Raw genomic sequence first — 12261 nt, 5'->3', positions numbered from 1 at the left:
CGCAGTAAATTTTACATGCATCATAAAGAGAAAGACCTAAGCTATATATTGTATATAAAATCTCAATTCAGCAAATTGTCAATTCAGCAAATTGATTTTTCATACTTTTCCTTAAACAATAATAGAAATTATTCATTGGTTGCACACTTGAACGTTTCCTGTTTATTATTTATTAGTGACAGTGAAGCCTCGATTCAACATAAAATGTCTTATTTACTAACATTGATCTATTCCGGTGCATTCCAATCATCCACCATCTCCTTTTTCTCCATTTGGCTTTATTTTTTTTGTGTTTAAAACACGCACGTAGTTATAATACGCGAGAGCACGTCCATGTCGGGAAACGCGCACGCGTATGAAATTCCCGGCTGTGCGAACGCTATTCGAAACGGCGACCTTGACCGACTTCGGTCGAACTTCCACTAGGACAACTTTCGGAGAGTGAAGTGGAGGCATATGATTAAAAATGTGTGCTATAATTCACAATATAATGATCTTAAAACTACTTTTCCGCATTCATGCACTTAGAAACCGGTAGCAGTTTATTTAGATGTGTCACATGCTTAAATTAATTATAAATTTGTTGGAATCCAAACAAATATTTATGGATAGTTTGGGTAATAGTGTAGCGCATGTAGGTTCTGAAGGCTATTTAATAAAACGACCTTTTTCGGAGAGCTGGCGGGGACGGTGCATGCTAATCTTTGGCCATGGCGAGAGAGAGAGAGAGAGAGAGTGAATGTTACCAGTTCTTTAAAACACCCGCTTCTTAACTTGGGCGGTGGTGTGACAACACTGGGAACTGTCGGAACGCCGCCACAATACTAGTATTAAATGGAATTTACATCAATTACAAAAGGAAGAAAACTTTCACTTTGCCAACAAATTATCGCGAAAACACATTCACTTTTACAACCAAAAGATGAAGGTGAAATTAGCTAGTCAACTTCTTAGTAATAGTGTAGTGCAGCAGCTGTAATTATTGTATAGGAACGGTAACCTTCATAGGTACGTGCAATAAATCTCCAATTTTTTCCATCTCGCTTCCTACTTATATTTCACCATACATATTATATTGTACCTCGGAGAATAATCGTTTTTCGTCTCATTTTTAACGTGTAACGTAAACTAATAACAATAAATATCTGCAACTATTAACTTGTGACTCATTGTCATTATTATCGCATATTCTCAAAAATACTATTGAATTCAAATCTGCATTTATTACATAAGCATACTTTATATTTAATATTTTTGATGACCCTCTTCACTTGGATGCAAAATGTAAATATTTGTCTATTTATTACAAAACATATTAGTGAACGTTTGAAATGAGTAACAAAAGCTTATTTATACAACAAATTTTATTTCAATAAAATATGGAAAAAGCTAATATATTATATTAATTATTTTACTTCATATTTATAGTTTTAACAATTATTTAATAACATAATTGATAATTTCAGTACTGGATCACAACAGAACCAAGAACCCCAAGGTCCGTATAGAGTAGCAATGATCAGAGCCTCTGGCGCTGGATAGACTGCCCTTACGTGCCAATTTACTATTAGTGAATATATATATGTGCTTATGACGCTTCACTAGGTGAGTGTATTGCTTATTTGCCTATAATGATCATCATTTTATTGGATACAATAAATATTTTATGTAAATGTATCGGTGCTATTAAACGGACAAGAGACTGAATCAGAAATTATAGATCATCCTGCGTTGGAAATGTCAGTTAATATAGCATATAAACATTATCACTGTGCTAAGCGCAAAACTATAATATATTTTCGATGTGTCAATATTTTCTATTATTATTTATTACATTGTTTATAGGTTGAAAGTTCTTGCACAACATACAACGCAGATGTGTTCGTTGTAGTGTATTCGGTTGAAGATAGGCAATCTTTAAAATTAGCTGAAGACATCCTTTCGTATTTGTGGAAGGGTGAATATATGGCGACAAGGGGTGTAATTCTAATTGCTAATAAAGCAGATTTAGAACGCAAAAGAGAAGCACCATTGGTCGCTGAGTATTTTATACAATTTGCGAGCATTCAATATAGAGTTTGCTCTAATACTCATATTTGCTATATTTCAAGTTGGTAGAAGGCTTGCTAATAGCTATCAGTGCAAGTTTATTGAAGCTTCCAGTGGAATAGCACACAATGTTGACAAATTATTAGTAGGAATTTTGGCACAAGTTCAATTGAATCCACAACAGAGCTCTTCATGACGTAAAGGCAAACGAAGTGTCGGAAGCGGTGCTCATATGAACACTGCACCTAGATAAATAGCACGCATATTGGGATTGAGACGTAGAGCAAAATCGTATGAGAAGCTCTTTATAATATGAATAAATGTTTATATTAAAATAGTCCAGCAGTAGAGTAACCATCTTATCAATGTATACAAGATGTTGAATAAAAAAAATATATGATATACTAAACCAATATTATGATTTATAATATATGTTTATCAAGAGTGCAATGTTCATGATTTTTTATTATTATTGTAAAATATTTTTCTTTAAAACAATATTATCTGATGCATTAAATAAATTTATGTAATATACAGTTTATATAATTTTTTTTAAATATACACACCTATTTAAAAATTTAATATATGTATACACACATATAATATCGATTATAACATTTTTGCTAAATTTAAAAGTATATATTGAACAAGCAATATTATTACTATACTTAAATCAATCAACCATTTCTGTGTAAAATATACAATGTATAAATTTATATGAATATTTTATGTGTTCATAGTATAGGCATATTATATTATATAAAAATACGTATCAAAAAACTGTTTTGGGTCCATGTTTATTTCCTTCGATTATGTATATATAAATATATTTATTAGTTCTATTAAAGCAAATTTTATAATATTCCTATAAAACAGATTTTGTAAATATATGTTATTTAAGCCATGAATGAATAAATATGCCTGTAAATAAATAAATGTATTATATTGTCAGTATTAGAAAATTTAACATATTTTAATTTTATAGTAACTTCTAAACTATGTAAAATGTGCTAAATATACTAAAATATGGAGCAGTATAGTTTTATTTATATATACATTTAAAAACTCATATTCAAAGTACAACTTCTTTTAACAACAGATAACCTAGTTTGTAGATTAGTAACCTACAAACAATTCACATGCGCGAAAATATGTTTGGACATCAGGAGTGCTTTCACTAAAAGCTTTATAAATAAATACCATAAAATTTTTCAAATACTTTATTGTTAAATTAAAACAAATATATATCATACACACAATTTTAAAAATCATACTGTTTTTTCAACATCCTTAAATATGAATCTGTAAGGTCCTATTAGATTATTGACACTAGAAGTAATTCTCTTCGGCGGCGGTCCTTCCCAAGCTAAGTTGAACATTTTAACGAAGCGTATCACCCCAGTACACATTTCGAGCTGTGCAAATCTTTTACCTATACAACCTCGCATTCCGTAACCAAAAGGCATCGTGCAAAATGGATGAACTTTCTTGTACGATAATTCTGAATTGAACTCTTCTCTTAACCAACGTTCTGGTATATACTCATCCGGCCTCCTAAAACGTTTCTCTTGGACACTTATATACATATGCGGAAACATAAGTACAACCTTTAATAAAAATAAATATTCGTTAAATATAATTGCAATATCCATGCTATAATTAAAACTAGTAAATTCAAAATACCCCTTTTGGAATTTGATACCCGCCTAGCACAATATCATTAGTTAGAGTTCTAATTGTGCCTGCAGTTACTGGATATAATCTCGCAGCTTCCATAATACACGCTTTCAAATAAGGCATTGAACTTAGTATTTCGGCTGTCAACTTTGAGCTTTCGTTAGGTAAAACTATTGATATCTCTTTCCGTAGTTTATCTTGCTTAGATTGGTTAACCGACAAATAATATAAAATATTAAGCAATGATGTTGCCGTCTATAACAATCATTTTGTTATTCATTGTTTATTCTATGAGTATTTGAGAAAATATTATGTTACCGTATCAACACCCCCTATTAACATTTCTATGGTCATTACAAGAGCAAACTCATAATCAACTTTCATTAGCTTCTCCAAAACACTTGATTCCTGATTGGAAGCGGCTTTCATAATATTAATATGTTTTTTAGCTTCTTCTATAAAGTTTTGCCCCATTCTGAAAGCAATATTATCAAACTATAAATTAGTTATCAAAGTAAAGAACATCAGCATTATTTTTACATTGTGTGATCTGTATAAAGTTGCATGGCTTGTTTGTACAATGTCGTCGGAAAATATTTCCAAAAATTAGGCTGACAATCAATTTTTCCTACAACAGCAAAAAAATCTTCGGATATCGTCAACGTCTTAAATGGTACTGAATCTGGTAACAAATCGTCAGATAAGCAATTTAATTTAATATTCATCGCTATGAGAGCTGTATTGTCCAAAGCCCATTTGTGTAATTCAGTCAAAAAATTAACCTTGATTCTTCTATCGTCTCCTCTAATTCTCTTAATCCTTAAATAAAAATGGAAATAAGCAAAAACACTTTGTAACTGTAGTAAACCAATTGTTAATACTTAGTTGTTAGCTTTCGCGAATTTTCATCGACTGGTTCCACATATTGTTTCACCATTTTAGGTTGCATCATAATAGGATTTGCTTTTATGCGAAAGTCGTACCAATCTTTACCTTGACTGATAATTTTTCACATTAAATATTAACTTATTTATACAAATATAACATATTAGGTTATTAATTTATACCTTGTAATCAGACCACTTGCCTTATTGTATATATTTTGTAGAAAATTTTTACGGAAATATGTAAGGCTCGGAAAAAATTCACGATAAGGTATACCATCAAGTTTGTACACCTATCAAAAGTTATATAATAATATTGAATCATATAATATAATGATTTTGTATAAACCTTTTCTATATCTCTTGGATTAAAAAGATAGACGTAAGGTTCTCGGCTTGCAATTTTATCTAATCTCACTAAATCTCCGTATGTCTCGTTCATGATTTTCAAGAAATTTAAGATATTTTCATTCCCTCGATGAAATTTACCTTTAAAGTAAGTATTCAATGATTTATTCACTTTATGAGCATATAAAATGAGTTTTTCTCACCGATATAAGGTAAAAATCTCCAATTATTTCCAATCAACGGGAGTGGATTTGGTCCTGGCATTTGTTTAAATGGTTTAGCTTTATTCCATGATTCTCTATCCACATAAGGTTTTGTTTCATTTTGCTTAGGGCCTACAGGGCATTTAGCATTTTCAGTTATTGTACGATATTGGACAATTGAAGTAGTCTTTGTATATCTATCAAAATATGATCTGATTATTTCATTGCATTAAACTATTAAATTCATATTTAGATTTATTATACAAGCATACCTTAAATTTACTATTTTTGATGAACCCTCCACTTGATATGATATAATCGGCCATATTTTTTGTCTAAAACCAAACCAGAGATTTCATTAATCTACAGTAAATAACTATATAAATTTATATCGGGTCCACCGGTAACCGTTGCGGCGAAATTAATGGACTTGCTAAAAGCGTTGTTTGCGTCCTATTGTCTTCATAATAACGTTTTTCTTTTTTGTCATCCATAAACAGTCAAAGCAATTCAAAAAATACATGAACAAACCCAAAAAGGTCGGTGCCAAATACAATGGATATTTATAATTTAGACTTTCCTACAATTCTCAGGTGTATACCAGAACACTGATGTACATTATCATATTATTTACTACGTCTTTTAGACAATCAACCGAACTTTCACAAAGCGCTGCAAAGACCAAAACGACGCTTAAAAGTCCGAAGAAAACAGCTACTTTCGATCCGGTCCATCTAGACAGTCACTGAATCCTAAGAGTTCAATCTGATCATCGAGTCGACTTATAGTCCACGTGACACAGTATTGCGGTGTAAAAAGCCGTATGTATTTTTATAAGCAATAAAATCGTGCCTCGTCGTCACAATGGAAACGCTCAGTTATGTAGCATTCATATTTAGTTTTTTCATAACAATATTACTACTTACTTTAAGAGAGCACAAAAAACAATTATTACTTCTCAGAAATCAAAAATCCACGTCAAAAGCAATAAAATCTTGTCAGCGCTGTTGCAGCGTGACTGCGACGGCACGATTTTATTGCTGATGCCTCCACCAGCCCGCCCCCCTCCCTTCAAATGACATCCCTGTCTTTACTATGTAAGTTTATAATTTATTCACCGATAACGACTCACATTTTATTAGCAATAATGAGTCCTCTATGCATTTCAGATGAATCGGATGATCAAATAAATGTATCAGTGCTGTTAGACAGATAATAGACCGAATCACTAAGCGTCAGAATTAACACTTAGTATAACATACAAATGATTTGCTTATAGTAAAAGTCGTGCTAATAAAAAAATCTTATCATTTAGCATAAGCATAACCCACAATGTCTTCACGATTTGTAGTGGTTTTCTACCATTATTTACCAGACTATTTACAAGATGTTTATATTTATAATTAAACATAATTCCAAAATATTTGGATACCCCTGTTTCAAATTTTATATATGTACCTCATAAAGATATTATTATATTTTATACACAAAAGCAGTCATGACAAATCTTATCACTAAATGATAGATGTAATCTATAAATTATTTATATATGTTTGCATATTGAAAAGTAAACAAAATATTTATATAAATCTAAAACTTCAATACAATGTCATTATATGTATTATATTGCTTGAGAAATATACACGTATATTCAGTCTGAGTGTAAACATGCCGATTCCTATTACCGACTGCAACCACAGGAATCAGCGTTTTGTTGTCATATTTTTGTCTTCGGAAGGAACCAAACCCTCCAGAATCTATAAAAGATTACTGGCACAATTCGGAGAGAAGTGTATTAGTAAAAGTGAAGTGAATAAGTGGGCAACAAGAAAGATTGAAAATGGCAGAATAATTGGGATCGACGAAGAATGTTCGGACTACTCAATAACTTCAACAGTAAACGATGTTGAAAATTGGTGCTCTAATTAAAGAGAACATAAAACAAAATATCTGCCACTGCTGGAAAATTAAAAACAAGTTAGACATTCATAATTTAAGTTTTGTGGCAGAAAGTCAATTTACTCATTCTGGAGAAGTACTGTGCAGATGCCTTTATATGTATGTACGTTCTATATTATATGACAAAAATTTAAATTATTGATAATTTTACAATACCCCAATAACATATTATGTATGCTCGGCTCCATTGCAGTTTCACGATTATCTACTGAAAAATTATACATATTTAATGACTACAAAACTGACTATGTATATAAGGAAGCTGAACTCTAAAAAATGTATTAAATTGTTTCATTAAACATCATACATATTTAGTTCAATATACATCATACATATTTAAATCACCAATAACCTATATTATGTCCTTATTCCATCTCAATCAATATGTTATAATTTTAGGAAAATATTTTAAAAATCTGATATGCCAAGTAGTTTTTTATTTAGCTCCAAGCCGCTGGCTCTGGGTTTCAAAAAGATGGCTCATCCAACGTACTAATGGGCGGTGAGTATTTTATACTATTTGAGAGTATTCAATATAGAGTTTGTTCTAATACTTATATTTACTATATTTAAAGTTAATAGAAGGCTTGCTAATAGCTATGAATGCAAGTTTATTGAAGCTTCCCGTGAGTTGGCACAAGTTCAATTGAATCCGCAACGGAGTTCTTCACAACAAAAGGCAAACAAAGTGTCAGAAACGGTGCTCGTATGAATACCACACCTAGATTAATAGCATGCATATTGCGATTGAGACGTAGAGCTAAATCGTGTGAGAACCTTTTTTTAATATAACAAAATGCTTATATTAAAATAGTCCAAGAGCAGAGTGGCCATTTTATCAATGAATACAAAATGTTAAATAAAAACAAAATATATGCTATAATAATGATATGATTTATAATATATGTTTATCAAGAGTGCATTGTTCATGATTTTTTAATATTATTATAAATAAAACTGAACATGAAATAAATACTTACACAATTTTAATTCGAGTTTTTGCCAAATATAAAAAAATATATTGCACTAGCAATATTATTACTATACATACTTAGATCAATCGACCATTTATTTGTAAAATATATAATGTATAAAACTAATCTTTCGATTATGTGTACAATGTATATATATGTATTAGTTCTATTAACATAAATTTTATAATATTCCTATAAAACATACTTTGTAAATATTATACGTATGTTATGTAAGCGTGTATGAATATTATACTGTAAATAAATAAAACTATTATATAATCGGTATTACAAAATTTAGCATATTATAATTTTATACTAACTTCTAAGCTACGAAAAATATAGTACATGAAATATGAAACAGTATAGTTTTATTTATACATACATTTAAAAACTCATTTAAAGTTCAACTTCTTAAAATAACAAAAAACATACTTTTGTGAACAGCTTGTAGATTAGTAACCAACAACCAATTCACGTGCGAGTGTTTTACTGAAAAAACAAGTTAGGCGTACTTTTACTAAAAGTTGACCTAAAATATCGTATAGTATCGTACGTTTTATAAATAAATACCGCAATGTTTTCAAATCCTTTAATGTTAAATTAAAATAAATATGTATCATACACACAATTTTTAAAATCATACTATTTTTTCAATATCCTTAAATATGAATCTGTAAGGTCCTATTAAATTATTGATACTAGTAGTAATTCTCTTCGGCGGAGGTCCTTCCCAAGCTAAGTTGAACGTTTTAACGAAGTGTATCACCGCAGTAAACATTTCGAGCTGTGCAAATCTTTTACCTATACAACCTCGCATTCCGTAACCAAAAGGCATTGTGCAAAATGGATGAACTTTCTTGTACGATAATTCTGAATTGAACTCTTCTCTTAACCAACGTTCTGGTATATACTCATCCGGCCTCCGAAAATGTTTCTCTTGGACACTTATATACATATGCGGAAACATAAGTACAACCTTTAATAAAAATAAATATACGTTAAATATAATTGCAATATCCATGCTGTAATTAAAACTAGTAAATTGAAAATACCCCTTTTGGAATTTGATACCCGCCTAGCACAATATCATTAGTTAGAGTTCTAATTGTGCCTGCAGTAACTGGATATAATCTCGCAGCTTCCATAATACATGCTTTCAGATAAGGCATTGAACTTAGTATTTCAGCTGTCAACTTTGAGTTTTCGTTAGGTAAAACTATTGATATCTCTTTCCGTAGTTTATCTTGTTTAGATTGATTAACCGACAAATAATATAAAATATTAAGCAATGCTGTTGATGTCTAAAACAATCTTTTTGTTATTCATTGTTTATTTAATGAGTTTTTGAAAAAATATTATGTTACCGTATCAACACCACCTATTAACAAATCTTGGCTTAATACAAGAGCAAATTTAGAATCAACCTCCAATAGCTTCTCAAAAACACTTGATATCCGATTGGAAGTGGCTTTCATAGTCTTAATTTGCTTTTTAGCATCTTCTATAAAACTTTGTCCCATTCTGAAAATCAATATAAAACTATAAATTAGTTATCAAATTAAAGAACAACAGTTTTATTTTCACATTGTTTGCTCCGTATAATGTTGCATGGCTTGTTTGTATAATGTCGTTGGAAAATATCTCCAAAAATTGGGCTTACAATCAATTTTTCCTACAATAGTAAAAAAATCTTCGAACATTTTCAACATCTTAAACGATATTGAATCTGGTAACAAATCGTCAGATAAGCAATTCAATTTGACATTCATCGCTATGAAAGCTATATTGTCCAATGACCATTTGTGTAATTCAGTCAAAAAGTCAACCTTAATTCTCATATCTTCTCCTCTAATTCTCTTAATCCTTAAATAAAAAAGGAAATAAACAAAAAAACGTTTTAACCGTAGTAAACCAATTGTTCATACTTAGTTGCTAGCTTCCGCGAATTTTCGTCAACTGGCTCCACATATTGATTCACAATTTTAGGTTGCATCATAATAGGATTTGCTTTTGTGCGAAAGTCTTGCCAATCTTTGCCTTGACTGATAAATTTTCACATTTAATATTAACTTATTTACATATTTACACCATATTAGCTTATTTATTCATACCTTGTAACCAGATCGCCTGCATTATTATATATATTTTGTAGAAAATTTCTACGGAAATATGTAAGGCTCGGAAAAAATTCACGATAAGGTATACCATCAAGTTTGTACACCTATCAAAAATGATATAAAAGTATATAATAATATTGAATCGTATAATATAATGATTTTGTATAAACCTTTTCTATATCTTTTGGATTAAACAGAAAGACGTTAGGTTCTCGGCTTGCAAGTTTGTCTAATCTCACTATATCTCCGTATGTCTCGTTCATGATTTTCATGAAACTTAAGATATTTTCATTCCCTCGATGAAGTTCACCTTTAAAATAAGTATACAATGATTTATACACTTTACGAGCATATAGAGTGAGTTTTTCTTACCGATATAAGGTAAAAATCTCCAATTATTTCCAATCAACGGGAGTGGATTTGGTCCTGGCATTTGTTTGTATGGTTTAGCCCTATTCCATGATTCTCTATCCACATAAAGCTTTGTTTCATTTTGCTTAGGGGCTACAGGGCATTTAGCATTTTCAGTTATTGTCCGATGTTGGACAATTGGAGTAGTCTTTGTATATCTATCAAAATATTATCTTTTTATTCCATTGTATTAAACTATTAAATTCATATTTAGATTTATTATACAAGCATACCTTAAATTTATTATTTTTGATGACCCCTCCACTTGATGTGATATAATTGGCCATATTTTCAATCTACAAAGCAAGCCAGGGACTTAATTAATCTACAATAAATAATTTATACAACAAATTTATATCGGGACCAGCCATAATCGTTGCAGCGAAATTAATAGTCTTGCTAAAAACGTGGTTTGTGTCCCATGGTCTTCCTAAGAACGTATTTATTTTTCTCGTCATCCATTATCAAATGCCCTTACCTGCCCCCCCCCCTCTTAATGATGTCCGTGTCTTTACTATGTAAGTTTATAATTTATTCACCGATAACGACTCACATTTTATTACCAATAATGAATCCTTTATGCATTTCAGATGAATCGTATGGTCAAATAAATGTATCGGTGCTGTTAGACAGATAATAGACCGAATCACTAAGTATCAGAAGTAACACTTAGTATAACATACAAATGATTTGCTTATAGTGAATGTCGTGCTAATAAAAAATCTTATCATTAAGCATAACCCATAATGTCTTCACGATTTGTAGTGGTTTTCTACCATTATTTATCAGACTATTTACAAAAGGTTTATATTTACAACTAAACATAATTTCAAACTATTTGCATACCCCTGTTTCAAATTTTATATATGTACATTATAAAGATAATAATATAATCTAAACACAAAAGAAGTCATAACAAATCTTATCACTAAATGATAGATGTAATCTATAAATTATTTATAAATGCTTGCATATTGAAAAGTAAATAAAATATATGTATAAATCTAAAACTTCTATATAATGCCATCATACATATTAAATATATTGCTAGAGAAATCTACACGTATATTCAATATGATTTTAAACATGCCGATTCCTACTTCCGACTGCAACCACAGGAATCAGTGTTTTGTTGTCATATTTTGTCTTCAGAAGGAACCAAACCATCCAGAATCTATAAAAGATTATTGGCACAATTCGGAGAGAAGTATATTAGTAAATGTAAAGTGTTTAAGTGGGCAGAAGGTAAGATTGTAAATGCCAGAATACTTGGGATCGACGAAGAATGTTCAGACTGCTCAATAACTTCAACAGCAAATGATGTTGAAAATTAGTGCTCTAATTGTAGAAAACATAAAACAAAATATCTGCTACTGTCGGAAAATTATAAACAGGTTAGACATTCATAATTTAAGTTATGTACAGAAAGTAAATTTACTTATTCTGGAGATTTACTGTGCAGATGCCTTAATATGTACGTAGTATATTATATGACAAAAAATTTAGTTATTGATAATTTTACATTTCTCCAACAACACATTAAGTATGCTCGGCTTTATTGCAGTTCCACGTTTCCACGATTATCTGCTGAACAATTATATATATTTAATGACTCCAAAACTGACTAATTTATATAAGT

General features: G+C 30.3%; 1 protein-coding gene and 2 long non-coding RNA genes across 3 annotated transcripts; 2 read left to right on the top strand and 1 right to left on the bottom strand.

Moving 5' to 3' along the window:
- The first annotated feature begins 783 nt into the window (after positions 1-783).
- LOC148233790 (uncharacterized) lies at positions 784-3078 on the top strand. The gene is made up of 3 exons (XR_015810202.1): positions 784-1008; positions 1467-1605; positions 1846-3078. It is a non-coding gene; the product is annotated as an uncharacterized LOC148233790 (long non-coding RNA).
- Positions 3079-3254: 176 nt separating this feature from the next.
- On the bottom strand, positions 3255-10914 carry LOC148233788 (putative cytochrome P450 12b2, mitochondrial). Its single transcript, XM_088188958.1, has 14 exons — positions 10856-10914; positions 10584-10780; positions 10382-10521; positions 10206-10315; positions 10020-10136; positions 9679-9957; positions 9459-9615; positions 9147-9395; positions 8738-9070; positions 4608-4735; positions 4267-4545; positions 4045-4201; positions 3733-3981; positions 3255-3656 (listed from the first exon to the last, which is right to left on the bottom strand). The coding sequence occupies exons 2-14, from the start codon at positions 10642-10644 to the stop codon at positions 3318-3320; spliced, it is 2598 nt and encodes an 865-aa protein (XP_088045084.1). The 5' UTR covers positions 10645-10780; positions 10856-10914; the 3' UTR covers positions 3255-3317.
- On the top strand, positions 6378-8447 carry LOC148233789 (uncharacterized). The gene is made up of 2 exons (XR_015810203.1): positions 6378-7622; positions 7696-8447. It is a non-coding gene; the product is annotated as an uncharacterized LOC148233789 (long non-coding RNA).
- Positions 10915-12261: the final 1347 nt, after the last annotated feature.

The sequence above is a fragment of the Plectrocnemia conspersa genome, unplaced genomic scaffold (assembly GCF_051122295.1).
Source record: "Plectrocnemia conspersa isolate PC_06_02 unplaced genomic scaffold, ASM5112229v1 ptg000007l, whole genome shotgun sequence".
Lineage (NCBI taxonomy): Eukaryota > Metazoa > Arthropoda > Insecta > Trichoptera > Polycentropodidae > Plectrocnemia > Plectrocnemia conspersa.
The sequence above is the reverse complement of the archived record's forward strand: the minus strand, read 5'-3'. Positions and strand labels throughout refer to the sequence as shown.